Source organism: Quercus robur, chromosome 4 (genome assembly GCF_932294415.1).
Source record: "Quercus robur chromosome 4, dhQueRobu3.1, whole genome shotgun sequence".
Lineage (NCBI taxonomy): Eukaryota > Viridiplantae > Streptophyta > Magnoliopsida > Fagales > Fagaceae > Quercus > Quercus robur.
Genome location: NC_065537.1, coordinates 17,909,787 through 17,936,212, shown reverse-complemented (window position 1 = coordinate 17,936,212; position 26,426 = coordinate 17,909,787). Strand labels below are relative to the sequence as shown.

The window sequence follows — 26,426 nt, the reverse complement described above, 5'->3', positions numbered from 1 at the left end:
ACTAAAAACAGAGCAATACTAGGATTACACTATTTTACACAACTTTAGCCATAAATCACCATATGGTGAGTTGTGAGTGGTAAATATATGGATTCACATGGACTCACCACCACTTTTCTATCACTCACAACTCTCCACGAGTTTTAGTCAAAGTTTTGTAAAATTACCCCAAAAAAAAAAAAATTGCTACGTCAAAGAAGCTTGATGTAAAAGCAAAAAACAAATTTTTTATTCCCACACACGCGTGCGCTATCTCACTATCTCACTCTCTCACGCAGACAACCCACCACAGCTCCTGCCATCTCTCCCTCCAGCCTCTCTCCGCCCAGCCCAGCCCAGCCTTGTCTCCCCTTCTTCCAGGCTTGTGTGGTGATTTTCGGTGCGGTTGGGTGCCGTGGGTGGCTCGTGTGGTGGGTTTCGGCGTGGCTGGGTCGATCGGTTCAGTGGAATTCAGGACAACAATGTACTAATTTCCTTCGTAATTTAATTTAACACTGCCATTCAGAATTCAAAAGCTTAATAAAAGTGAGAGAGAGAGAGAGAGATAGCTGTATCGACTATCGAGTAGACCTTGTCATCCCTGACAATGGAATTCAGTACAGCAAGCGATTGCAAGTATTCATGCGACACAGCTGCACATACTCTCCACTGGATCAACGCCATCATCCACTTCCTTAAACCCTTCACTTTCTTCATGCACGCCCACGTCGTCAATTTCTTCAAGGTTTTACTTTTTCCCACCACCCCCAACAAAATATTTTCCTTCTCACTTTCTCGCCAACCAAACAAACAAACAAACAAACAAACAAAACCCATTTCAATATATATATATTTATTTATTAATGCTAATGTTGTTGTTGTTGTTGTGACAGGATAGACTATGGGAATCTGTTGATAAAGAATGGATGGATTGTCTACGCAATGAACCTATTGAAAATCTTCTCCTCATTCCCTCTGGAGTTGTCCAGGTTCTCCATTCTTTTTTCTAAAAGAAATTAGTTTAATTTACACTTTTACCCTTAAAGTTTGGGTTTTTTCCATGTGGGTCCCTAAAGTTTTGAGAATTTTTTTTTTTTTTTTTTTGAGAAACTAAGTTTTGAGAATTTTGATTTCATTTTCTAAAGAGAAAGTCTAGGACACAACTTTAATGAGTGGTGTAAAAAAAAGTGTGATTGTTTACCACTTACAGTCGACTACTTCAACAAGTTGTGGCTAACGGTGTGGTCCTAGAAGAATTGTTTTCTAAAATAGTATTTATGTCCATGCTTGTGGCTAATCTTGTCGTTAAGAGAGAGAAACAATGTTGTCTTGTTGACCATTTGGGAAATAGAATCAAACTTGGGGATCAAATTGAAAAATCTCAAACTTAAGGGACCTAAATGAATGCTGCAAACTTTAAAGGATCAAAATTGTAATTTAGTTTGGAAATTTACTTCATTGTCTATGTTGTAGGTTGGAATTAATAATTCTGTATGAGCCTCATGTGTTTTGCGTGGATTATTTTGATTGTCTTTGATGGTGGGGTGGGAAATAGTGCATTGCCATGGTGGTGGTCATTGTTTGTCTTTATGGGTCCAATTAATAACGCTATGTTGGTCTGATGGTTGAATGTTTGTGTTTGTTTTTTATGGTAGGATCACTGGCCTGCTTCACTGAAGGATTTTATAGTGACTTTGAGGTCTCTTGTGTTTCCAAGAGAGCAGGCGGACTTACAGACGGTATGGTGGCTTTAGCTTTCTGTCCATGGCACTTTTTATGCAGATTATTAGGGTGCAGTGTTGTGTTACAAAGGATCAAGAATTTATCTTAAGATAGGTGCAGCTAGATGCAAAAAATCACAATTGGGCAATGATCACTACATTTTGCATTGAACAGAGAATGTTGGTTCTAGATGTTCTTCGAGAGAACAGTATAACACTCATGAGTGATTTTATTAATTTGGACTTTTCAAATGGTTGTTGATTGCCAATTTTCTTTGTACTCTTCCCTGGTAAAAAGGAAGTGGAGGATAAGGTCATGGGTTCAAAATTGTATGAATCTTATTTACCTATATAAATGGTTTTTACTATAATTTTATTTTGTGATATTTACATACTTATAATTGATAGAGTGCAAGGAGTCTTATGTGCAAAATCTAATCTAAGTGACACCTATGATAAAATGGTACGCAAGGGATTCGATGGACATGAAAAGAAATTCTTTCTAGTTTTGTCATTGCACAAGACAATGTAAGAGTTGCTAATTGCTTTGCCTCTTTATGTTGATCTCTATTCCATTTTGCGATGTCCCAAAATATGGTCCCCTTTGGAAACTCATTGCATAAGACAATTTAAGAGTTGCTAATTACTTATCAAAAAAAATAAATAAATAAAAAAAAATTTAAGAGTTGCTAATTGCTCTGGCAATCCATTGTTTCTTATTTTCAAGATTGACGAATTCTTAATAGATGGTGAGAACCCCATGATTGGTGTTACAAGTGTAAGTCGGGTAGGGAAACAACAAATCATTTTCTATTTCATTTTGATGTTGCCTAAGAGTTGTGGACTTTACTTTTCCCTTATTTGGAGTTTTGGTTGATTGTTGGCATGTTGGAAAATATGTTATGGAAAGGATTGTAGTAGTGTCATATGAAGTCCACTTCCTTTGCACAAAAATGTGGTGTATTTGGATGGAGTGAAATGTTTGGAACTTTGATGGATGTGTAGCTTCTATCGTGGAATTGAAGCTTTTGTTTTCAAGGGTCTTTGTATGATTGGATGGCTGCTACTTTGTAGTTCTCTTTTCCTCATTTGTTGGAGTTTATTGACCTCGTATATTTTAGAGGTTAGATTCATTTAGTGTTTCTCTTGTATACTTGGTGTGTACTACAGTTGCGCCCTTTTATTTTGCATATTTTCAATACATTATTTTACTTATATATAAAAGTTTGCTTATTTGGTTATTCCTTTTGCCATTTTTTGCATTATGTTTTAAAGTGATTTTATTGCTTTTCTTGTATTTTCTTTTGAGAGGGGGTGAGGGGTAGGGGGGGGGGGGGGGGTGGTGATGGACAATAAGACAGTCAACATTAATAAGCTTTTGATTTCTTGCAGGTATTACCTGGTCTGCATGTAATTTCACTTAATAGCGTTCTTGCTCAAGGCATGAATATGAAGAAAAAACATGAAGTAGGTTACTGAGTTTTTCAGTTTCTTAATTGCATTTTTTATGCCTTTACAGTTGTTCTCATTTTTGAGCCACGAAGCTGAGTCCTGGTTACATTATTGATATATAACTTTGTTATTTTATTTGAATAGGTTGAAGTTCTTTCTGCTGTTGTTAATTCGATTGCTGACAGTGCAAGAGGTCATACCATTGTTGATGTTGGTGCTGGCCAGGTGTGCCCTCACTTGTATTTTGAATGTTCCCTTGCATCTTAGTTAACATAGACATAAAGACAACTTTTCTTGCAAGTGGTTGGTCATATATTCGTTTGCCTTTTGTATGTTGATCCTGAATGTTGAAAGTAGTTTCTTCTGATAAAATCATGTATATGTATGCATTGGTTGGCAACTCCTAGTGTGTTTTTACTTATATAAAAAAAAATGTATGCATATAAGCATGTTGTGTACCTCTGTGGATATTTTTGAGAAGATTTGACTATTTAATGTTTTGTCCAGTTAATTGCCATTGGTACATCATCTCTTCTGTTTACAAAGGACTTCTTTGCCACTTAATTGATTTTGCATATTTTTAGATAAGTATGGGTTTTTACACTACTCAGGATTGGAAGCATACTAAAATACTACATTTACAAATCTAAGTTATGGACTGCAGATACAATGACTGTATGTCTGTCTGACTAATTGAGACCTTGGGAGTAGGCAAATGTTATGGCAATTGCATTGATGATAGTGGTTTTACCTCTGTAGATAAAACGAAAAAAAGAAAAAGAAAAGACAATGATGGTTATAATCATTTAATGAAGAAACAGATGACTAATTGACATTGCTATTGTGGTGTGTATGGAGAGAGAGGAATGCATGTACTTTTGAGGATTGCGAATCTTTAGGGATGATATTGAACTTTTGTTCTTAACATCTTTCTTTGATGATGGCAGCAATGAGTGGCTTTAATGTTATATCTTTGATTGAATTTGTAGATATTGTGAACATCATAAGCAAGTTTTTATTTTGATGTCTCTCTTATATATGTCCCATGAACTGGGGTTTCATGCCTTTTTGCACTTTTTAATGAATTGTTACTTTATATAAGAAAGTATTAACAGGTAAAACATGTGAAAAGTATGGACAACTGCTTGTCAATAAGTGTGTGTAAGTATGTATATTTATAGTCATTGTTTGTTTTATATAGAATGGTAATGCATAACTTATTAAAAGAAAGAAAAGAACGCTAATGCATACAAATATTGCGTTGCTAACAATAAGATCAAGTCGTTCTTGTTTTACTCTGACAATCCCAACCTTGAACATTTTGGATGCACTGAATAAATTTTTTAGGGATGGAAATGGGACAGGTTTTTTATGGGAATCCCATTCCCTGCCCTCGCCCTGTGGGTGGTTGGGCGAAGCAGAAAACTACAAAAAACAAAACTAATCCTCAAGCTCATTGCAATAAAAAGAAACTTAATCATACCGTGTTCATTGAAAAGCCAATCAATGTGGGTGACATTTTGGTCAGGAAACTATGTAGAAGATAGTATTATTTTTTTGATAGGGAGAAGTATTTTTCCTCAAAAGAGGAGATAGTTCAAATACACAGGGTCCGTTTGTATTGAGCTTATTTTTACTGAAACTGAAAACACTGTAGCAAAATAATTTTTAAATGTGTGAATAGTATCGTGGGACCCATTTTTAATGAAAAAGTTACTGAAAAGTGGAATTTGTGGGTCCGTGAACAGTACATGAGTGCATTGTTCACAGTTGACTTGGTCAAATAGTGTGGCTGAGAAAAAAAAAAAAAAAAATCAGAAAACGCAGCCCATGATTCAACGGAAAATTTCCGCTAAATCCAAACGGGCACACAATGTGTGCACTGAACCACTTCTAATTTTTTTTTTTTTTTTTTTTTTGATAAGTAAGAAAGATATATATTAAGAAGCTACCTCATGAAAACACAAGGCAGAACAGAGAATACAGAGAAGGAAACAAACAAAAAGAGAGAAGAAAAAGAAAAAAAACAAGAAAACAAACGGAGACAACAGAGAGCAAATTAATTATAGAGAAGAGAACTAAGGAACATAGGGATAGAATCACTAGAGGTGAGTCCCCAAGCCTTAGACCAATCAAAAAGAGAGCCACTAAAATAAACGAGCAACTGGTCATCAGATTTGTCCCTATCCTCAAAAGTACGCCAATTTCGCTCCCTCCAAATACACCACATTAGGCACAACGGAGCTAGATTCCAAACGCCATATGAGTGCTTTCCAAACCAATTCCACCAACCGAAAAGCCACTTCTAAATTATTATAGTACAAGTTTCAAGAGATCTAAGAACTCTAAAAGAAGTAGATGAAGGAATGCTACCCTAGGTAGTTATCCAATCGTACAAGGATCTTAACAAAGATTTTTTTATAATATAATTAGGGCATGTGACACTATTAATGGTGCAATCATTGATTGGGTAGAGAGAAATAATACTTTTTGGAAGCCTAAGATTAAGGCAAAGTCCAAGAATAAGTTTATGGGGTACTTCATTAGGTTTATTGGTGTTCCATTTTATGTTTTATTTGATTGGTTCTGGACTTAAATGTATTCTTGCAATTCTGTAATTGTCGTTTGTTGGTGGGTCATAGTTCTGGCCTTGGGTTTTGTTTAGTAAGATTTATAATCTATACTCAAAGAATAGATAAGGTTGAATAATAAAAGTGATTATTTTGGTTGTGAAAGGCATGTGTGCCCTACTGTGATATTTTTCCTTCTTTTATCCTTTCTTCTCTTTCTTGTGGTACCATTAATGGGTATTGTTTGTATTGCCATTGAACACCATGAGTTTCTCTCTTTCCTTCTTCAATACAACCCAAATCAAGGCATTAGTATTACCTATCAAAACCAAAACCATAAAACCCCACGTAATTTCTCCACCAAATAGCCATCAAATAACTCATCAAAATATCCTTTAAATCTCTAACCCTATCTTCTACAATTTTAAACTCTAGATCCACAAATTCTCCTAACCCTAAACTCAATTCTCCTAACCCTAAACTCACCACTAGCACATGTAGAAAGATTTCCTAAAAATCTATACTACGACAACTATCAAAAGTTCTACTGTCATTTACCAAATTGTCCATAATACACACAACAGAACCGCTTTCCAAATCTTGGCTCTGCTAGGACGGTGAAATTTTCCTTCCCAACAATTCACCATCTGCTGCACAGACTTCGGCATAACCCAAGATACCCCAAATAAGGCAAACACAAATGAACATATGTCCCATATGCCACTGAACATTGAAGTAAAAGATGATCAACTGACTCCACACTATTCTTGCACATATAATACCAATCAACGATCACATTACTTTCAGCATTGAGAACCTGGGGTTGTTGAGTTACTTTCTTAATATTAAAGTTGCTAATTTTAAAAAAGGCATCATTATATTGTTATGGAAGTACCTTCTTATACTAAAAAGATCAAAGTTGATCCTATTTATGTTGCATTTGATTAAAACTTGAATTTTTTTTTGATTACTTCCTATGTTTCGGCATCTCTGATTATATTGTTCTTTTAGGGTTATCTTGCACAAGTTCTTTCCTTTCAGTACCAACACTCTGTAGTTGCAATTGATGCATGTTCTCATCATGGAAGCATCACAGATGCACGTGCAGAACGAATTAAGAAGCATTATGCAGCTCAGATGCGTAAATCTGAGTACGGGAATCAACTTTTTCTTCTTTTAATTCCCTTTATTTTTTGCTTTTTGTTTATGCTATTTGTTATACACTTCTGTTTTCTTATTTGCTTCCCCCCCTTGACATTGGGAAGTCTATGGCTCCTTCCAGGTGGTAAAGGGGTGTGCATGTTACATGCTAGGAATTTGAACCTTAAGTTAACATGCACTGCTGGAAATTTGGACCTCAATGAACTGGAAATTCGGTTTAATGACTAATACTTAAAATGTATAACTCTAAATATAATTGTGGCTTTTTTTCAACACAAAATAAGGAAGACTTTCTATCATTTACAGTCTGATATGATTTGTGCATCATCAGATCTTGTTTAAAATCAAGCAATCGTGAATATATTTTCTGTAGCCTAGACGAATTCAAGTGTTCTTACTATCTCTTTGACCATATAAGTAGTTCATACTCTAGGAATTGTCTATCATTTGTGGAAGTGATTATGATGGCTACCTTGGTGCCGCTACCTAGCTTATGTTGTCAAATAGTCTATTGAGCTCTAGATAGTTCTTATTTGAAGACAACCTAGGTCCTGCCATAGATATCATAATTGCAATGTTATTTGCATGCCTTGTACTTCTTGATGACCAGCATTTTTTTAATGGGTTGTCAGAACTGGAAACTGGAGTTTGAATGTGCCTAAGACAATCACATGCCGGGTAATGTCTATTGGCATGTTGAAAGCCTTGACTGGCATGTCTCTTCATAAAGATGATGCTGAGCAACTTAGACCGTTTGAAGAAGATAATGCACAACTTGAAGGAGAAAAATTAAAATCTTCATGCAATGCAAACAATGATACTTCTTTGGTCCTTGCTGGACTTCATGCTTGTGGAGATCTTTCAGTGACAATGCTAAAGTGAGTGCCAAAACATGTTTTAAAACCTATCCTTTCACATTCTAAGTTCAATGCATATCTGATTTGCACCATATTCCTAGAGGTGGACAAAGCTGCCCTAAATGAATTTGGGGATTCGAATATAAGATTTAATGACTGTTAAATGCGCTATGACTCTAAATCTTAGTTTGAAAATAAGGGGGATGCTGGTATGCTATATTCAAAGCAAACTCTTTGGGAGCACATTTTTTATTTATTGGTAAGTTACACACACATCTTGAACCCGTGACCTAACCCTCCCCCTAGAACTTATAAGGGGAGAAGGTGCTAGTTGAGCTAGAGCTCATTGGCACTCTTATGCAAGCACTTTGGTGTTGAAAACCAGATTTTGGAGAGGAAATTATGGGAGAACTGCTTTGATAATTTTCCATGCTTGTCCAAACTTACGGTTTTGATTAGATAAAGGTCTTGGGAGGAGAGGGGGGTGGGGTCACAAGGAACTTTCATATTTCACAATTAATGGGGACAATATCACGACCTAGTATTGTATTTTGATTTGACTCAAGGTCACTTCATAAGTTGATGCCCCTGCCAGTGTTACTGTTTGACTTAAAAGTATGGGTCCTGTGGTAAAATCTATCCATGGAGAGGACAAATAACTGACCATATTGGTATGATTCTGAGAACCCAGATCAAGTCACCATCCTGTTCATTTTTCTGGTGCATTATTTTTAATTAGCATTGCATTTTATTGCACCCCAGCAATTCATTGTCAAGAATCTCCTCTAAATGTAACCATTGCATTCTTGTTATGCTTTTCCCCGTTACCTAGCGCTTAACAATTTCCTCTTGATGTAAACAATCATTCGCAATCTTTCTGTGTTGCATGCAAAAAATTCAATTAAGCATTAATATCTACTGTATGGGTGGATAAATAAATCCTTTGTAGTCTTTCAGCAAATCTAATTATATTTTGTTTCATCTTTGATGATCATGTCTTTCCTTAATACTGTGTTATTCTTGGCCTCCCCTCAACTATTTTGGTTCCTTTAACTTGTTGCAATTAATTCTTTTGCACTGGTTCTCTTATAGATCTTTGTTGCACCTGAATAAAACATCATAAGGGGTGTCTTGATTCCTTATTCTATATCTTTCATTCATCTTATCATCTTCATCTTAACGGAAATTCTTACCTATCAAAAAAAAAAAAAACCTTATCATCTTCATCTCTATATCTTTCATTCATCTTATCATCTTCATCTCAATTGTTCTCATTTTATGGACATGTTGATTTGTAATTACAACATTTTGTGCCATAAATCATAGCTACCCTTGGAGCAGCCCAACAAAATTTCCTTTTACAACCACATTATACCTCAGACCTACTTCTCTGCTTCATTCACAGAGCTCTATGTTGTATAAAAATTTTCCCTTGATCCCCTATTTTCATGGTCATATTTGAGTGTATCTTGTTACTTCTTAGTGTCTAAGAAAGAAGGAATGCTATTCTTTTTTGGATCAGGACCTTTTTGGACTGCAAAGAAGTTAAAGCTATTGTTAGCATTGGCTGTTGTTACAACTTATTGTCGGAAGAGGGTATCGACAAAACTGAAACTCAATGTGGATTTCCAATGAGTGCTGGTGTTAAGTCTGCAGGCTTTTCACTTGGAAAAAATTCGCGTGATCTTGCTTGCCAGGTATATGCATATCTTGCTTCTCTTATTTTCTTTCATTGACTAGAGCAATATCATATGCATTGTTGTACATGTGGGTTTGTTTTTTATGGTAAAAAAAGAAAAAGAAAAGATAAACTACCTTAAATCACAACAACAGTAACAAAGCCTCTCACCAAATTGAGGAAGAATAAAATAAAATGAAGCAGAAATATAACAATTTTATTGAGGGCGCTTTTTACATTGGAAGAAAATAAGCAAAAAGCAGTATGAAATCAGGTTGTCCCTGGGACATTGTAACTTGATTAGACCTGTCCAGTCACATGTTTTCAGCATTCTAGAGTGAGGCCATAAGATGATGTAGAGTTAGTTTGTTATTGTGGCTTGGTACATGTTTTCATATTATCCGTTGTACCTTTGGGCGACATTGGAGCTGTTCCTCATTGCTTGATGTGGTGCATTTGGCGGGGAAAAAATAACTGGAGCTTTGAGGATTCTAAAAGGACAATTCCTGACATTAAACTTCTCTTCTTCAAAACTTTATCAGATTGGTTGTCTGTAGTAGGCAGCCATTCTATTTTATTTCGGTTTTTCTTTGATGGATGCTTGTAATTTGTTTTTTTTTTATTGTTCTTGTCCCTAGTGTATACTTCTTGTGTGCAAGTGACTTTTTTTTTGATATTTTAATAAAATTTTTCATTACTTATCAAAACAAAAAATATTATCCATTGTACCTGAATTTCATCACCAATTGATGACTGCTGCCTTTTTAGATTTCTAAAACCAGACTTCTAAGACAATCTGAAAAATAATACATGTTGGATTACAGACCAGTACTTCTGACATCATAATCATTTGTGCGAATGTGTTAAACTTCCAAAGGGATTATGTGAACCTGTTAAACCTCCAAATGCTCTATGTCAGTTTGCTAGGCTCAAATCTCTTCATTTCACATATATTAATTATTGTGAATGTGGGATGCTCCTGTGAAGAGATGACATAAATGAGATGGATCTTAATGAGTTGACCCAAGCCTGGTACCAGAAGTTTAAGCTCCTCTTGTCATGATTTGGGTTGTTGATCCAGTCCTAATTAGATTACAAGAGGTACAAGTTTATCTCAATTGAGATAATCAGCTATATTTATGATATTGTGGCTTAGATCAAGTTTGCAAAGTTATGGGTGGCGTATAGGAAGGCTTTACTATGAGTTGTGTTTGATATATATATATATGTGTGTGTGTGTGTGTTTTAAGTGCAAAGGAGCAAAATCTATGTACGGATGTTAAATTGAAAGCATTAGCTAGCTTCTAAAATCTAAATAATTTGTTAAATTGAAAAAATAATAGCCGCTTGGCGTGGACATCCAACTGAAGACTGATAGGAAAAATACCATCTTAAACCTATGCTGTGGAAGCGCAGTGACCTCAAATATCTGGTTGTTTGGCTTATGCAACATGTAAGCTATAGTGGTAGTGAGTCAGGATAGATGCCTTAATGGACTTGATATCTATTTTGATGTAGGATCTTCAGGAATTAAGAACTAAATTAGATTTCTTGATGAAATTTCAAAGGGTACTTGAATAAGGTTTGATGTGTAAAGGTTTTGGTAGGTTTAGATCATAAAAAGTTTGGATCTTGAATGTGTTTGATGGTGATTTGGTGTTAAAACAGTGAATAGAATGAGATATAAAGAAAGATAAACATTAGGCAATCACACCTAGGATTTTCTAAGCTATAACACTAATGTAGGAGGAGCCAATCACACCTCAAAGCTTAAAATAAGATGTTGGAATTTTATTAAAACTATCTCATTATCTCTCCTTTATTGAATACATAAAGACTCTTGAATAGGCTATTGTGATTACTAATCCTAGAACTAGGACTCCTAATAACCTTTTCCTAGAAAGAATAATATTCCTAATAACAAAGAAAGTACTTAAGAACTTCTAAATCAAATAGAACAATGACTCAGAATATAAAATAAGAATCATGGGTGGCCAATTACAGCCCATTCCAGAAAATCTAGAAAGTTCAAAACTACCTCTAGTTTAGTTAAATTGAATACATGAAGACTCTTTTATAGGCTATTGCCAATACTAATCCTAGGACTAGGACTCCGAAATAACCTTTTCCTAGAAAGACTAGTATTCCTAATAACAAAGAGGAGTACTCAAGAATTTCTGAATCAAATAGGAAAATGACTAAACTACCCCTAGTTTTGTTAAACTTTATAACTACTGAACCAGCAACTTTCTGAAGAAAAAAAAGAGGGTAAATTACACCCACCTCCAGTTTATCTAAATGATACTCCCCCTAAACATATGTAAAAGTCACATGCCCCATTGAGGTTTGAATAAATACGATAGATATGGAGTCATCTTCCTCTGTGTTAGTCCTAACTACTGAACCAGCAACTTTCTGAAGAAAAAAAGAGGGTAAATTACACCCACCTCCATTGAGGTTTATCTAAATGACACTCCCCCTAAACATATGTAAAAGTCACATGCCCCTTTGAGGTTTGAATAAATACGATAGATATGGAGTCATCTTCCTCTGTGTTAGCCCTCAAGTCTGTTTAAAAACAATACTGGCTGAGAATTTTGTGAATTGCCTTATTAGCCCTTGAATTATATTTAACCTGCAGCCTTGTTTGCATTAGTGTGCTTTTCAAGGAATGTGGTTTGAGAATTACATGGTGCCTCTTCCTTTATGTTAGCCCTTGAATCAGTTTAAAATGATATGATGCCTTCCTTATGATATTCTCCTAAACACTTCCAATTTTCTTGCAGTATGTTTGCCCCTACAGGGTGTACTTACATTTATTATGTCTTAGACCTGGTTGTATTTTTTTCTTTCTGTTAAGGTTTGTATTGGCAGAATTCATATCTTTTTCTTTTCACTGTAAAATTACAATTATTGATGCTCCTGTAAATATTTTATTTTGGCCTTGTAAAGATAAAATCATGACCTTGCTTTATCTTATTAGAGTGCAGAGAGATGGAGAGGTATGGAAAAAGATGCCGGCCTTCACAATTTTGAGTTGCATTGTTTTCGTGCTGCTTTCCAGATGGTATTCAATATTTACAATTTTGTTTTGTTGTCAGATTATTATTGTTATTATTAGCCTGTGCAATTGCTTTACTGCCTGGCATCCTTCTCTATCTCTGTGTTTACACGTGAAAATCTTAGTGGATTTTGACATGTTTTTTCATCTGATTGTGTCAGGATCTTTGTGTTTTCGAGAACATGTAGGATGTATTTTAAATTCTGCTTGTGCTTGCAGCATTTTTATGTGTTTGTAATAAGGTACCAGCATGCCTTATGTGGTTAGTTTGGAAGGAACGCAATGCCTGAACTTTTGAGGACATTGAAAGACCCGTAGATATGTTGAAGAACTTGCTGGCTAGGACTTTGTTTGAGTGGTCTCGTATTTGGGGTCTTATGCATTGTAGTTCTTTGTCTGATTTCCTTATCTCTATTAGACTTTCCTTTTGATTTGATTGTATTTGTTTCAAGGGCAATGCATTTACAATCGTAAACACATTGTTCCTTTTCATCAATAAAACTCTTATTATCTATCAAAAAAAAGTATTTGTAATGTATAATGATGTCTCTTATCAAATCCAGAATATTTTTGTTGTTTCTTTCCAGTTTACTGGATAAGTTGTTTGAAATATTTCTTGTGAAAACATACCAAGAATAATTGAATGGAACAATGATGCAGTATAGTGTAGGAGAATAAGATAAAATAGGAACAAAAAGATAAACAAAATAAACCCTAGGCTTCACCCCCTAGAATCTGCCTGAAACCCTAGGCATCACCACCAATCAAAGAGCACTAGTATAATAAGGTTTTAGGGATTACACCAATAGGGAAAATATCTAATTAAATCCCATAAAACCCTCAACATTAAAAACCAAATTCAAAAATAAATCTTAAATGATTTTGGTGCTCCTTGCATCAAACAACCTGAGCAAGATCTTCAAAATTGATTACAACCAATATATTTGGTCATGGTTTATCTACTCATGGTGTATTCTAATCAGACATGAGATTTTAGTGCATTTTGGCTTTTGTATTTCTTGCAATTTTATGCCTCTTTTTATGTGGTGATTACTAATTTTATCATTAATCTAACTTCTTAAAACCTTAATCTAATATTGGTATATTAAAATGGCATTTAGAATATTTATCATTATGGTTTTTGTTAAAAGATTAGAAACATTTTGGACAAAAGTTTAGTAAAAAATAACTGGTAAGACAGCCAAGGCCTACACTGTGACATTTTAGATGATATCTTTTTTTTTTTGATAAGTAATAAGTTATATTGATAAAAAAAGGAACACCCTAGTACACAGGAAGTGAACAAGGGATAAGAAATCAAATACAAAAATTGCAAGAGTCTAGGAAATCAATAAAAGAAGGGAATGATTGTTTTTGCAAAGCAAACAACCAATCCCTTAAAGTTCTAAAAAAGAGTAGCTTGAGGTCCGGAATAGATCTCTCAATATCTTCAAAACATTTACTATTTCTCTCCCTCCAAAGACACCACAATAAGCAATGAGGAATGATGGACCAAATATAACCATTTCGATGACGACCAAAGCTGCCTTGCCAACACCGAAGCAGCCCCAAAACAGTGTGTGGCATAACCCAAGTTACTCCAAATAGACCCAAAACCATAGACCATAGATCCATAGCAAAAGGACAATGAAGGAATAGATGGTCAACCGATTCACCATTTCTCTTACACATGTAGCACCAATCCAAAATCTACACCTTCCTTTTTCGTAAATTATCAATCGTCAAGCATTTCCCTAAGGCAGCAGTCCATACAAAGAAAGCTACTCTAGAGGGAATCTTCTGCTTCCAAATACTTTTCCAAGGAAAACCATAGAAAGTGGTGCCAACTAAAATTCTATAATAATCACTAACCAAGAAACCCTTATCTTTGCTAGGAATCCAACACATTTTATCCTCACCTAGCCCCCTTATAGGAGAACCATATATGGTTTCCATGAAGTCTGATATAGCTTCTAGATCTCGAGCATGCACACCCGTAAAGAGTCTCACATCCCAAAAGAGGACACCATTGGTGGATATCATAAGCTCAGCCACATTGGCATCCTTATTCCTGCAAAATCTGAACAAGTCCATATATCTAATAGCAAGAGATGTCTCCACACCACCGGTCTTGCCAAAACTTCACTCTAAACCCATCACCAATATCATACAGAATATGGCGAGAGAAAGAAGGCCATCCCTGACTGATATTTTTCCATAAACCAACACCATAAGGGCCATTCACAGATCTGGTACACCAGCGCCCCCACACACATCCATATTTCATCTCTATCACTTGCCTCCAAAGGGCATCTTCCTCAATCCCAAATCTCCAAAGCCACTTCCCAAGTAAAGCTTCATTGAAAAGTCTTATCTTCCTTATACATAAGCCACCCGAAGAAATAGCAGCACAAATAGTAGCCCATTTAACCAAATGAATTTTAGGATCATCTCCAAAACTGCCCCATAAGAAATTCTGTTGGAGCCTCTCAATTCTGTTAGCCACACTAGCAGGTATAGGAAATAAAGATAGAAAATAAGTGGGTAAATTAGATAGGAAACTGCCCCATTGTATCATGTTTTTTTGTTTGGTATTGTCTTTCTATGGTGTATGTTGTGTTCAGGGCCTTATCTATATGTTGTATCTTAAGTAAAGGAACCTCTTAGTGCAAATTCTTTTGTGGAGTCTTTATGAATTGTTGGACTTGGTATGTTTATGAGCTTGTTATACATTTCATGGTCCACTTCTTAACAGGTTAGAGTTTGAGGACTGATGCGCCAATGAGTTCCAGCTCAACTAGCATTTCCTCCCCCTTATAAGTTCTTGGTGGAGGGTGAGATCATGGGTTGAATACCCATTGGGTGTATGTGTAACTTTACCAATCAAAAAGAAAAAGTTTGTGGACTGATGCCCTGATGGTTTGTTCGCATAGTATCAGAGCTTAGGTGTGAGTGAGGTCCTTGGTTTCCTTGTTTTACAATATTGCATGTAAAATAGAAATGAAAGATTCATATACCAACCCTAATTAGAATGGCTTAGGCCCGAGGTTTTGTTTTGTTATTATTATTGGACTTAAGTCGGTGTTGACTTCAGTTGGCCAGGGAAAGTCAATATTATGAGAGAGACTTTTAATCTAATTTGCATGATTTATCTATATTTTTGGGACCATTGATGAGCAGTGAGTATCATACACATAAAACATTATTTCATGTAATTGAGCAACGTTAAGGAACATAAATGATCAATCAATGGTTAGTCTAGGAGTGAAACTTGCCAATGAGCTCTATTACAAATCGCACCTCTCTCCTCTCCTTAGAAAAGCAATGTGGAGGGTTAGATGTGGGTTCAAGACCCACCCTGGTGTGTGTGTGTGTGTGTGTAATTATCAATAATGGAAAAAAGAAAAGCTAGGAGTGTAACTTAACAACTCAAGTCTCAAAGTTGATCCTTAATATTAGAGTTGGAATTTTTTTTTTTTTAATTTTTTAATTTTTAAATTTAGTAGATCTTTGAACTTCAAGCATGTCTCTCATTTGAATGAAAAGGCAGCTTTTCATGCGCAAAAGTTGATAACTTGAAATCTCTTTTTGGGAAGTTATATAGGCTTATTTTATGAGAATGTGGACATTGGAAATTGTTGTTTGATTGCTGGACTTCTCAAGCTCAAACCACAGATTTTTAACCATTAGAAGTTGAACTCATATCCAAGAAGAACCTCTTCCAACATTTTTTCTTCTCCATTACTAAAATAAACATATTTGAAGTCAACTCATATCTATGCACTATTGCCACTTTCTTGAAATCTATTTTAAAGCTTTTCTAACTTGGTCCTATATCATGAGTTCTGCTTGTTGCATAATGTTATATGTATGAGTGAGAGGAAAAATTGTAATATCATTGTAATTACTCTCCTAAAAATAATATGGATGTGTGCTTGGGTAAATTAATTTACCCTATACACTCCAAATGCTTAACACATACTTTGATTCATTGATTCACTATTCTCCTAATAGCATTTCGCTGAAGTCTTGTTCTTGAATTTACTTTGTTGGGTAAAAGCATTATAATTTGAGTATCTCTCAGATAATTTTGACAAGACTTATTGTTTTCCTCAAATCTCTTTGTGGGCATGCCCATGCATGCACATTTATTAACACACACACACACACGTGGTACACACTCTTACACTTGCTAAATGTTTCCTCTTCTTGTACACACTCTTACACTTGCTAAATGTCTCTTCTTGTAGGAGGGATACTGATAACTTTCTCATGTTATTTGAACGTGAAATTTCTTGCAGTAAAGCAAGTAATTGTGTTCAACATTCTTGCAAGTGGATGATCTCATCTAGAGAAAAAAAAAAAGTAGTTTTAATGATTAAGTATCAAAAAAAAAAAAAAAAAAAATTTAAACACTTGAAATTTGTTTCAATTGATTTAAACAATGTTCGCTTTTAGTCTCAATTGCCTGTCTTTGTCTTTTTTGTTGTTTATTTGGAATACTCTCCATTCAACTTAATGTTTCTGTCTGTACCTCTACCTGTGTTACACTAGGAAACTTATAGCAGTCTTGATTTTTGATGAGCCATATGATAGTGTTTGGCATTTATGTGAACACCATTTTTGTGCTGGATGCATTCTATCTTTTTGGAACTCTTTTATATGAAGATATTTCCAACATGGTGCTAAAAGCATCCATTGAAAAAGAATTAAAAAAAAGGTTCCACAGCTTCTTTATTTTGTGAATCTCTGTTCCATTATATTTCTAGTTTCTGAAGACAGAATTTCTTATGAATGGTATATACTTTTTTTTTCCCCTTCTTTATTTCCCCCCCTTTGGGCATCCTCTCTGTTGCAAATAACATTTTCTTGTTCTTTTCTCCTGAAGGTTCTTTGTAAATATTATCCAGAAGTCATGATAACAAATCCTTCTATTGGTCGTCAAGGAAAGACTTTGCGTCGCCGACAGCATAGGAAAGTGGAGTATCCATTGAATCATAAAGAAATTGCGTGTCCATCCTTGCATTCAAACACGAAAGGAAGTTGCTGTAACATAGAACCTAAAGAACTGGAAACAGGTAAATAATGGTTCCATGTAGACTTTGAAGGTCTACCAGAATTCCAGTTGAGATAGAGCACACTGTCTTCCTCACACTCAGTCTTACCTGAACATCAAAGGGAGAAATAACAAAGAAAATAATAAAAAATAATGAGATCATAAGACAAGAAGAGAAGATGGTCAATTGATTAACCTAACACAACTGATATTGGCAGAAGAGTTGTATAAGCAATGGACATTGAAAGAGTTTGGCTGCATTTTCTGGGGTGTCAGCTTGAAAGTTTATAGCTAGGCTTACTGCTGTGAGGATGGGGACCTGTTCACTAATTTGAAATATGCTGCAGATAAAAACTCAGGCTTGGCATTGGACACAGATGTCTTATTTCATGGACATTCTTCCAGTAAGAGTACAAGATGTGAAGGGCCTAAATCTGTTGACAAATATGCACTTTTTGAGAAGTTCAGCCAGTCTGGATTGTGTCGTCTTGGTCTCAAACCTTCCCAGGATATAAAGTTCCATGAAATATGGAAGGAAGCAGAGCCATTTGCAGTACGTTACTCTAATCCCATGGTAGTTTGTATTGTGTTTAGAATAAATAGTTTCTGTGATTACTGCTTAAAAAGATAATGAGTGTCATCTTTAATTGAAAATTATACCATTTCCGTCTTGCTCGTAATGTTTGCTAATATATGTAGTCTGTGTTAATAAAATAAGTTGGCATATTATATTTGTGTATTGGTATCCACACTGGATGCCCATGACTAGAAATGAGGCTTTAGAGTCTTTTTATGCTACACTCACCTTGTGCTTTGTTTGGTTGGGGTGATGTGGGCAATGCTTATAATGGTGTCTGAACTGTTGGCTTGTTGGAAGGAGCACTTTGGAAACCATTGTGTTGTCGCACTTTGGAAATCATTGGTTGAGTCTTGGCAAGGTAAATTCAGGCGACATTGCAATATAGGATTTTTGGAGACTTGTGCCACATTGTTTGATGTGGAATATTTGGAGCGAAAGGAATGCTAGATGCTTGGAGGGATGCGAACGGTCATTGCTAGAGATTAAGTCCTTTTTCTTACATACTCTCCTTGATTGGAGAGTAGCTTTGTCACATTTTTCTTGTTTTTCCCTTCCTGTTTTGCTTGATCATTGTAATTTTGGTTATTGATTTTTGCCCCCACAGTACATCCCCAATGTACTCAGGTTGGCTATTTGTTTATTAATAAAATCTTTCATTATCTATCAAAAAAAAAAAAAAAAAAGAGATGTAAAAGGCTGTTTATGCATTATGGGGTGCATTTGGAGAGAGGAATGCTCAAACTATTGGTGGTCATGAGTTACCTGCATAGAAGGTTGAGTATGCATAGCATAAAAATAATTCATTGGGAGGGCCATGAGAATCCACATTGTACCTTCATCCATCAATATCTTGCTGCTGCTTCTGCTCAAGAGATGTAAAAGGCTGTTCCTTTATGCATTATTGGGGGGCATGTGGAGAGGAATGCTCAAACTATTGGTGGTCATGAGTTACCTGCATTGATGTTTGAGTATGCATAGCATAAGAATAATTCATTGGGAGGGCCATGAGAAATCCACTTTGTACCTTTGTCTTTTAATATCTGGCTGCTGCTTCTGCTTCTAAGGCAACCTCTCTACATTTCTTTATGATTGGACAGCTGCTGCTAATTTTTTTTCTTCCTATAATTTTCTTGAAGTCTTAAATATTAATATTTCTTTTGTATGCTCTTGTATACCATCCATGTGGTTCCACTCCCTTTTGCACCTTTTCTACTACATATTTACTTAATATGGAGAAAAAGGACTCTGGCTCTAATGGCACTTCCTTCTCACATAAGAATGAGTGGAGAGTGAAGTTGTGAGTTCAAAACCATTTGGGTGCTTGTGCAAAAGGATGGAAGAAAAAGGGAGGAAAGAAAAAGAATCTGCAGAAAAAATAATAAATTTGTTATAATTGAAAGAGCCTATGTCTTATGTTAGATTTTCGTCTTAAGCCCTTAACAGAATAATGAAATATGATTAACTACCTGTGGGTCCATAAAATTGAGCTTTGCTCTAATTACGTGTTGGTGCTTATAATTAAGATTGCTCTCTCAGCTTCCTGTCAATGATTTACCATCTTCATGAAAACTGCATGTTTGCCTGAAATTGATGTAAACTCTCATAATAGGATGTTTGATTGTAGTTACAAATCACAAATATCCTCTTGTAAAACTCCGAATCCTTTGCATAGGACTTTATTTGAAATTATTGGGGCTTTGATTACTTGAATTGTAGGATACATGTATAAAATGGCAGGTTGCACCAATAGTCATTAGGATACCCCTTTCAAAGGTTGCAATACTTTTCCTGTGGTGAAAATGTATGTGGAAGCAACTCTGGACAAGTACTGATTTGTATACCTTACGAATATCATGCAGGAACTCATAGGACCTTACTGGTCTCTTCGAGCTGCTTTGGGGCCTCTTTTAGAAACTTTTCTTCTGCTTGATAGATTACTATTCCTCCAGGAGCAAGGCAGTTCATTGGAAGTGATCATGTTGCCTATTTTTGATCCAGAGGTATCCCCAAGGAACGTGGCCATAATTGCAAAAAAGATTTTGACACAAATATGACTCCTTAGGCAAGGGAGATCAAGAAAAAAGATTATGCAATGTGAGAAAAGGTGAGATTTGCACCCCAACACCTCCACTTTCCCCTGTTTGTCTGTGTATGTTTGTTTGTTCTTTGATTTGTCTTCTAAATGGACATGAGTCTTGTGTTATGGCCTCAATAGTTCTCTATGAGCTTTAATCAATTATATGTTAATATCATCTGATCAATGCTTTTGTCCTCCTTTTGTATGCTTTATTCTTCAGCAGGTTCCTCTCAACTTGTTCATAATATTTGAAGTAAAATGAATTATAGATTGTCCAGATCTAGTTCAGAATCCAAGTTCAAGTTGTTTTCTAGTGTACTTCAGAATCCTGAATATTAATAGTGATATTGATATCCATTCTTTTACGTATTACAATCTATTCTATTAAATTTTAAACAATATGTATTGTCATCACAAAAGGGTATTTACAATAGATACCAACGTACTTCTGGACACTGCAATTATACAGTGCTCACTGTGAGGACATATAGTAGCATTTAAAGATTACAGTTTGCAGTGATTTATGCACAGATACAAAAAGGATGGGGAGTGCATACATGTTGATATTGCTGATTGAAAAACGGTTGGATATGGAAATGTAAATGATATATCAGAACACACATGCACGCATGCACACACTGTCAACAATCATTCACTTGGTCGCCATTTACTAATTTTTGGTCATTTACAACAACAACCAAGTCCTAGTCCCAAATTTTTGCGATCGATCATAGATTCTCAACGAACTAATTAAGGTCAGGCACGTGTATTATTTTCTGCTATTGAAATTTTTTTTTGGCTCCCACTCCTCTGCAATCTAAAAGAAAAATGATCATCCATGATCCCATCTTTATTAGTGCTTTCCTAACAGTAAATTGGCAAAAGAAAAGTGAATCTCAAAAACCGTGAAATGTGAGGTTCGGTCAACACGAATGCGTGAATTAATTTCTTTTACTCTGGTACTGAAAAGCCAAACACATATGGTCCAAAGAATGGGGATTCTTGGGGTTTTTACCTCTTCTGAATTGTGATTGCTGTAGGATTGATTTCAGAATTCTGATGTGATTATGATCGGTAGTGGAATGCTCGTCTAACTATTGTTGTTCAGAATGTGCTTTTATGAAAAAGACTAAATCCATACATGTTTTTTCCTACCTTGTAAATATAAACACTAACTGTGCTCTTGAAAAAGTAATCCTAAATAGTTGTTAAGAAGGATTCTTAAGGTTGGTCCAAAAAAAAAAAGGATTCTTAAGGCTTTTAGTTGGCCTCCATTGGGTAATGCCAATGACAGTCATCAATATGTTTGCAACTTGGCAGGGGTCTTTCGTAAAGCATAGAAACATTGCTTATTGGAAGGTTGTGTGACATAGCATTATGTGGTGTCTTTGGCAAGAACGGAATTCCAAAAATTTTGAGGGATGTGAACGGAATATCCTAGACATTAAAGCCTTCTTCTTCCGTACTTTGTTGGATTGGAGTGCTGCTTCTCTCTCTCTCCCCCTTGTTTTTCTCTCTTGCACTTGTTTGATCATTGTTTTTTTCTAATAAAATATTTTGTTACTTATAAAAAAAAGGATTCTTAAGGCTTTTAGAGAACAGTTAACTTGCATGCAGATTATAGCATCTTGTAAGTAATTTGTAAAGCCCCAGTATTTCATTATTTGTCAAATTTGAATCAGTTTATTTCTCTTGTCAGAAAGATTTCTAAAAATTACAGACAGTTAATGCTATTTGTGAGGAGCCTAGAAAGAGCATTAGATATCAGAGCTTCTTTCTGGTTTCAAAATATCAATGCATACATGTATAGCAGTGTATGTGCGGCCATGGGTATATGTACTTGTGTGTGTGCATTATATACACATTTCTAACGTGGTTGTAGAAGTGAAATCTGTATTTGTTACATTTTCACTACAATCTATGCATTCTCACTATGATCTATATAGGGCCGCTGCTATATTTTTCTTTACATTGCATTTTAAACCAAATATGTGTTGCTTGTGTGTTTAAAAAAGAGCCAATACACCTCTGACTTGTTTTTTGATATATGACTCCGCTTACTTGTTTGTTCTGCTCAGAAACTCAATAAATACAATAGGATTTTTCCTAAACGCCAACTGAAATCATATACTTAAAGGAACTCACTCTATAGGAATTTTTGTATTTTTCATTAATAACTTGTCAGTTGTCACCAACTATAAAAATTGCCAGTTGGCAACAAAAATTATAATTCCTCAATTTTAAGACTCTTAGGCAAGATTAATGAACAATGTAATCACTGTCATGATATATTGCTATGCAATCATGAATTTTATGAGTTGAGATAATTTCCCAGTACGTAACTTTGAAGTGGTAGACATAGAATAGTGGTGGTATTCCGTGCTTATTCTATATTGTTTTCTATGAAGGACAGGTGTAATAGTATATTCTCTGTTGATGCGGTTTAACATGTTGACTGGAGAATGCCAGATATCATAACCTCTACAATGTTTGGTGTTGTATTTGCAATAATTAGTTCTAGGAATTTAGTGATTGGAAATGTCAAAGGTTGAAGTATATGTGAACTTTATCCATTTAGCAACAGTTGTACCCACAAAGCAGTCTTCCTAAGAAGTCTTTGTTAGCACGCTGGGATGAAAAAGACAGATTCGTATGTATTCAGTTGTTATACATATCTTGAATGATTGTATTATTTACAGAAGTATTATTACTCTTGAAAGATCCAATGGATTTAAAATATTTCAAGTGCATATTCCAGTTGATGCCTTAGATAACAGTTGATAATGCTATAATCACAAACATTTTTTTTCAAACCATCTGGAAAAACTCCATCTTCACTCATCCTAAAAAATGAGTCACATTAATACTTGATTTTTCAAAAATAATGGTAGAGATGAAAGCTTGTGAGCAGTTTATGAACACTAACGATATTGCACCTATGATGATATGCTCTGTTTGTTTTGATGTAAAATATTTTCCGGAAAATGTTTTCTCATTTTCAGAGGTTGTTTGCAGGTAAAATATAGTCAAACTTGAAAAATATTTTATAAGAAGTTGTAAAATGTTTTATTTTCGAAAATTTGGTAAAAAACATTTTCCAAAATCATACAGTGGCTTTCTCTCCCTCATCTGGTTGCTAGGTCAATAGTTTGGTGGCCGAAGACTCCGTTTTGCCTACTGGTGATGGCGGTCTGGTGTCTCCGCTCTGCCTAATGTCCGGAAACTCTGCTTTGGCGATTGGTGTTGGTGGTTTGATGGTTGGAGATGCCACATCATCACCAATGCCGGAGGTCTGGTAATTGAAGACGATGATTTGTCAACTGGTGTTGGCAGTCCAGTCACTGGAGATATCTCTTTGACGATGATCGTGTGCAATCCAGTCACTAGAACCACCACTTTGATTGCCAGTTCCAGCAGTCCGATCATTGAACCTTTGGCACTAGCAGCTTTAGTGTAGAGTCATCGGTTTTGGTAATTTACTTGAAAAATTTTACTTGTCATACCAAACACCCGGAAATATTTTTCTGAAAATGTTTACATGTAAAATATTTTATGTTTGCAAATATTTTTCAAAACAAATAGAACACTAGCAAACATCACTTTCACTTAGATTTACTATTAACATTACATTTATTATGCATCAATAGTACAAGTTATACCTACTGTTGTGAGAAATGATTAAGGGGCTTTTTAGTGATAGAAACAATCTTTGGTGGAGAAATTTGTGGCGGCAGAGTTTACTACAATTTGGAGGTGGAGGTTAAGCCATGTGAGTTGTGATTGCCTCAGCACAAAGTTTACACGACTTGACATCAAATGAAACAAGCCTGCGTTGTCGTACTCGTTCCTGTAATGGTTGCTGTAATAGCAAATGCCAAACCTTAAAGAAGTCCTCATAACACGTGTGCATGTTTGAATGAATTCTTGTAGTTTTGGACACCTAGCTAGTTTTTCTTTGTCCTTCACTGAATACGGACACCCATGTAATTTTCAGATAAATCTACTTTGTTTTGAGCAATACGACATTATAAAATATCTCCATCACTATAAAGGGGTTTCAAACTAAGGTCCAACAGAAATGAGAAAACTTCTCCACTTAAAAAAGTAGTTTGAGAAAATAAAAGGGCACTTGCCCTCATGGGGTTGGTCAATGGTTGATCATTTATGTTGAAAATTAACGTATTGGAATGTTAACTATTTTTGTTAAATACTATGTATTTTGGTATTTCTTGAGCTTTCTTTTTCAATTCAGGAAAGGACATCATGAGTGCTTTCCTTTTCATTTTGACACTAGATGATGTTCTTATCTCTATCAAAATTATTGGGAGCTAGCATGGTTTTTCAGTTAAGGACCTGGATTCTGTAGTAGCAGATAAGGAATGGGTTCCTTTGGGTTTGAAATTCCTTTTCATTTTGACACTAGATGATGCTCTTATCTCTATCAAAATTATTGGGAGCTAGCATGGTTTTTCAGTTAAGGACCTGGATTCTGTAGTAGCAGATAAGGAATGGGTTCCTTTGGGTTTGAAATTCTTTCCTTTTCAACACCAATTATTGCTGACTAGTTGGCAAACAAATTCTGGACCACAGGGCCTTCCTTCCTTTTTATTTGTGTTGAATTGTTACACCAGTTTCTACTTTTCCATTTCAGTATGTCAAGCCACTAATTAAGCCTTCAGCCCTTTAATTTCTTTAATGTTATTATTATGTGTCTTATTCCTTATAGCTGCAAAATCTGCCGACTGCTCGATCTTTATCACTGACTTTATTGTTCTCCTCTCATATCACCAGTATCTGGCTGCTACTAGTACTAGCCAATGTGTTGTCTATATCATTCCAATTTTATTGTATATTTGAAGAGAATAGACATGTTTGAATAAGCTGTTCGAAAACGGTGTTTTGCGTTTACACTGACCGTTTGGAAAAATATTACGAGGAGTTGTGGTTGCAAAATAGAGTTTTGAGTTTTAAAAATGCTCTTTTAAACTCTCAAAATGCCTAACCAAATGGACCCAATGTCTAAATGAAAGAATTTTTACCATTTTTTTTTTTTTTAGATACAAGATAGAATTCCTACTCTAGTCTAATCTAAGTGTATATGTGTGTGAAGCTCTCTTTTGGAGACTTAGCAAATGGCACATTAAAGCCTAGTTAAACTTGAAGGGAGAACAATCTTGAGAAATAAGAAGAGGTTGGGTATCTGTAGGAAGACCATCTTATGAATTTTACATGGTAAGATCATGTTATCTTAGTTATCCGCAAGGGGGAGGAGGGGTTTCATTTTTGCTGCTAGACAAAACCATATAGGAAAGCAATTGTACGTACGCTTCCTTGAATAGATGTATGGACAAATAAGAAGAGGGTGGGTAGGCCCGTCACTGTGGAAGAGTCTTCTAATCCCAATTAGATAACATGGTCTTGTGCTTTAATTTTTTAAGAGTGAACTTCTTTTTTATTTTTTATTTTTTATTTTATATATATTTTGACATTCAAGAAAGGAGAAATTTAAATCCTGGACGTCTCTGTTATGCATATCTAAAGTTCTAAATTCTAATGTTTGAATAAGCTGTTCGAAAACAATGTTTTGCGTTTACACTAAGCGTTTGGAAAAATATTACGAGGAGTTGTGGTTGCAAAATAGAATTTTGAGTTTTAAAAATGCTCTTTTAAACTCTCAAAATGCCTAACCAAATGGACCCAATGTCTAAATAAAAGAATTTGTACCATATATATATATATATATATTTTTTTTTTTTTATACAAGATAGAATTCCTACTCTAGTCTAATCTAAGTATATATGTGTGTGAAGTTCTCTTTTGGAGACTTGAACTCCGGCGCTTACCCCCCACACCCCACAAATATTTATACTCATGGAGTGACCACCGCATCAAGGGTGTGCGGTTGTAATTTTTACAATAATTTGAATTCATGCATAGCAAATGGCACATTAAAGCCTAGTTAAGCTTGAAGGGAGAACAATCTTGAGAAATAAGAAGAGGTTGGGTATCTGTAGGAAGACCATCTTATGAATTTTACATGGTAAGATCATGTTATCTTAGTTATCCGCAAGGGGGAGGAGGGGTTTCATTTTTGCTGCTAGACAAAACCATATAGGAAAGCAATTGTACGTACGCTTCCTTGAATAGATGAATGGACAAACAAGAAGAGGGTGGATTGGCCCGTCACTGTGGAAGAGTCTTCTAATCCCAATTAGATAACATGGTCTTCTGCTT

The 26,426-nt window shown here is 35.3% G+C and overlaps 1 protein-coding gene across 10 annotated transcripts; it reads left to right on the top strand.

Moving 5' to 3' along the window:
• The first annotated feature begins 227 nt into the window (after nucleotides 1-227).
• Nucleotides 228-23,351, top strand: LOC126720721 (uncharacterized). Of its 10 annotated transcripts, none has more exons than XR_007653624.1 (13): nucleotides 230-724; nucleotides 873-968; nucleotides 1,635-1,718; nucleotides 3,093-3,167; nucleotides 3,297-3,377; nucleotides 6,734-6,873; nucleotides 7,516-7,761; nucleotides 9,263-9,437; nucleotides 12,402-12,485; nucleotides 17,368-17,557; nucleotides 17,883-18,088; nucleotides 19,975-20,219; nucleotides 23,333-23,351. XR_007653624.1 is itself a non-coding variant. In XM_050423488.1 (12 exons), the coding sequence occupies exons 1-12, from the start codon at nucleotides 587-589 to the stop codon at nucleotides 20,167-20,169; spliced, it is 1,710 nt and encodes a 569-aa protein (XP_050279445.1). In that variant the 5' UTR covers nucleotides 230-586; the 3' UTR covers nucleotides 20,170-20,376. The 10 variants fall into 10 exon arrangements, 3 of the variants coding, with proteins under 3 accessions (XP_050279446.1, XP_050279447.1, XP_050279445.1); XR_007653623.1 differs by lacking the exon at nucleotides 23,333-23,351 and adding an exon at nucleotides 22,601-22,937; XR_007653622.1 differs by lacking the exon at nucleotides 23,333-23,351 and adding an exon at nucleotides 21,513-22,572.
• The last annotated feature ends 3,075 nt before the right edge of the window (nucleotides 23,352-26,426 follow it).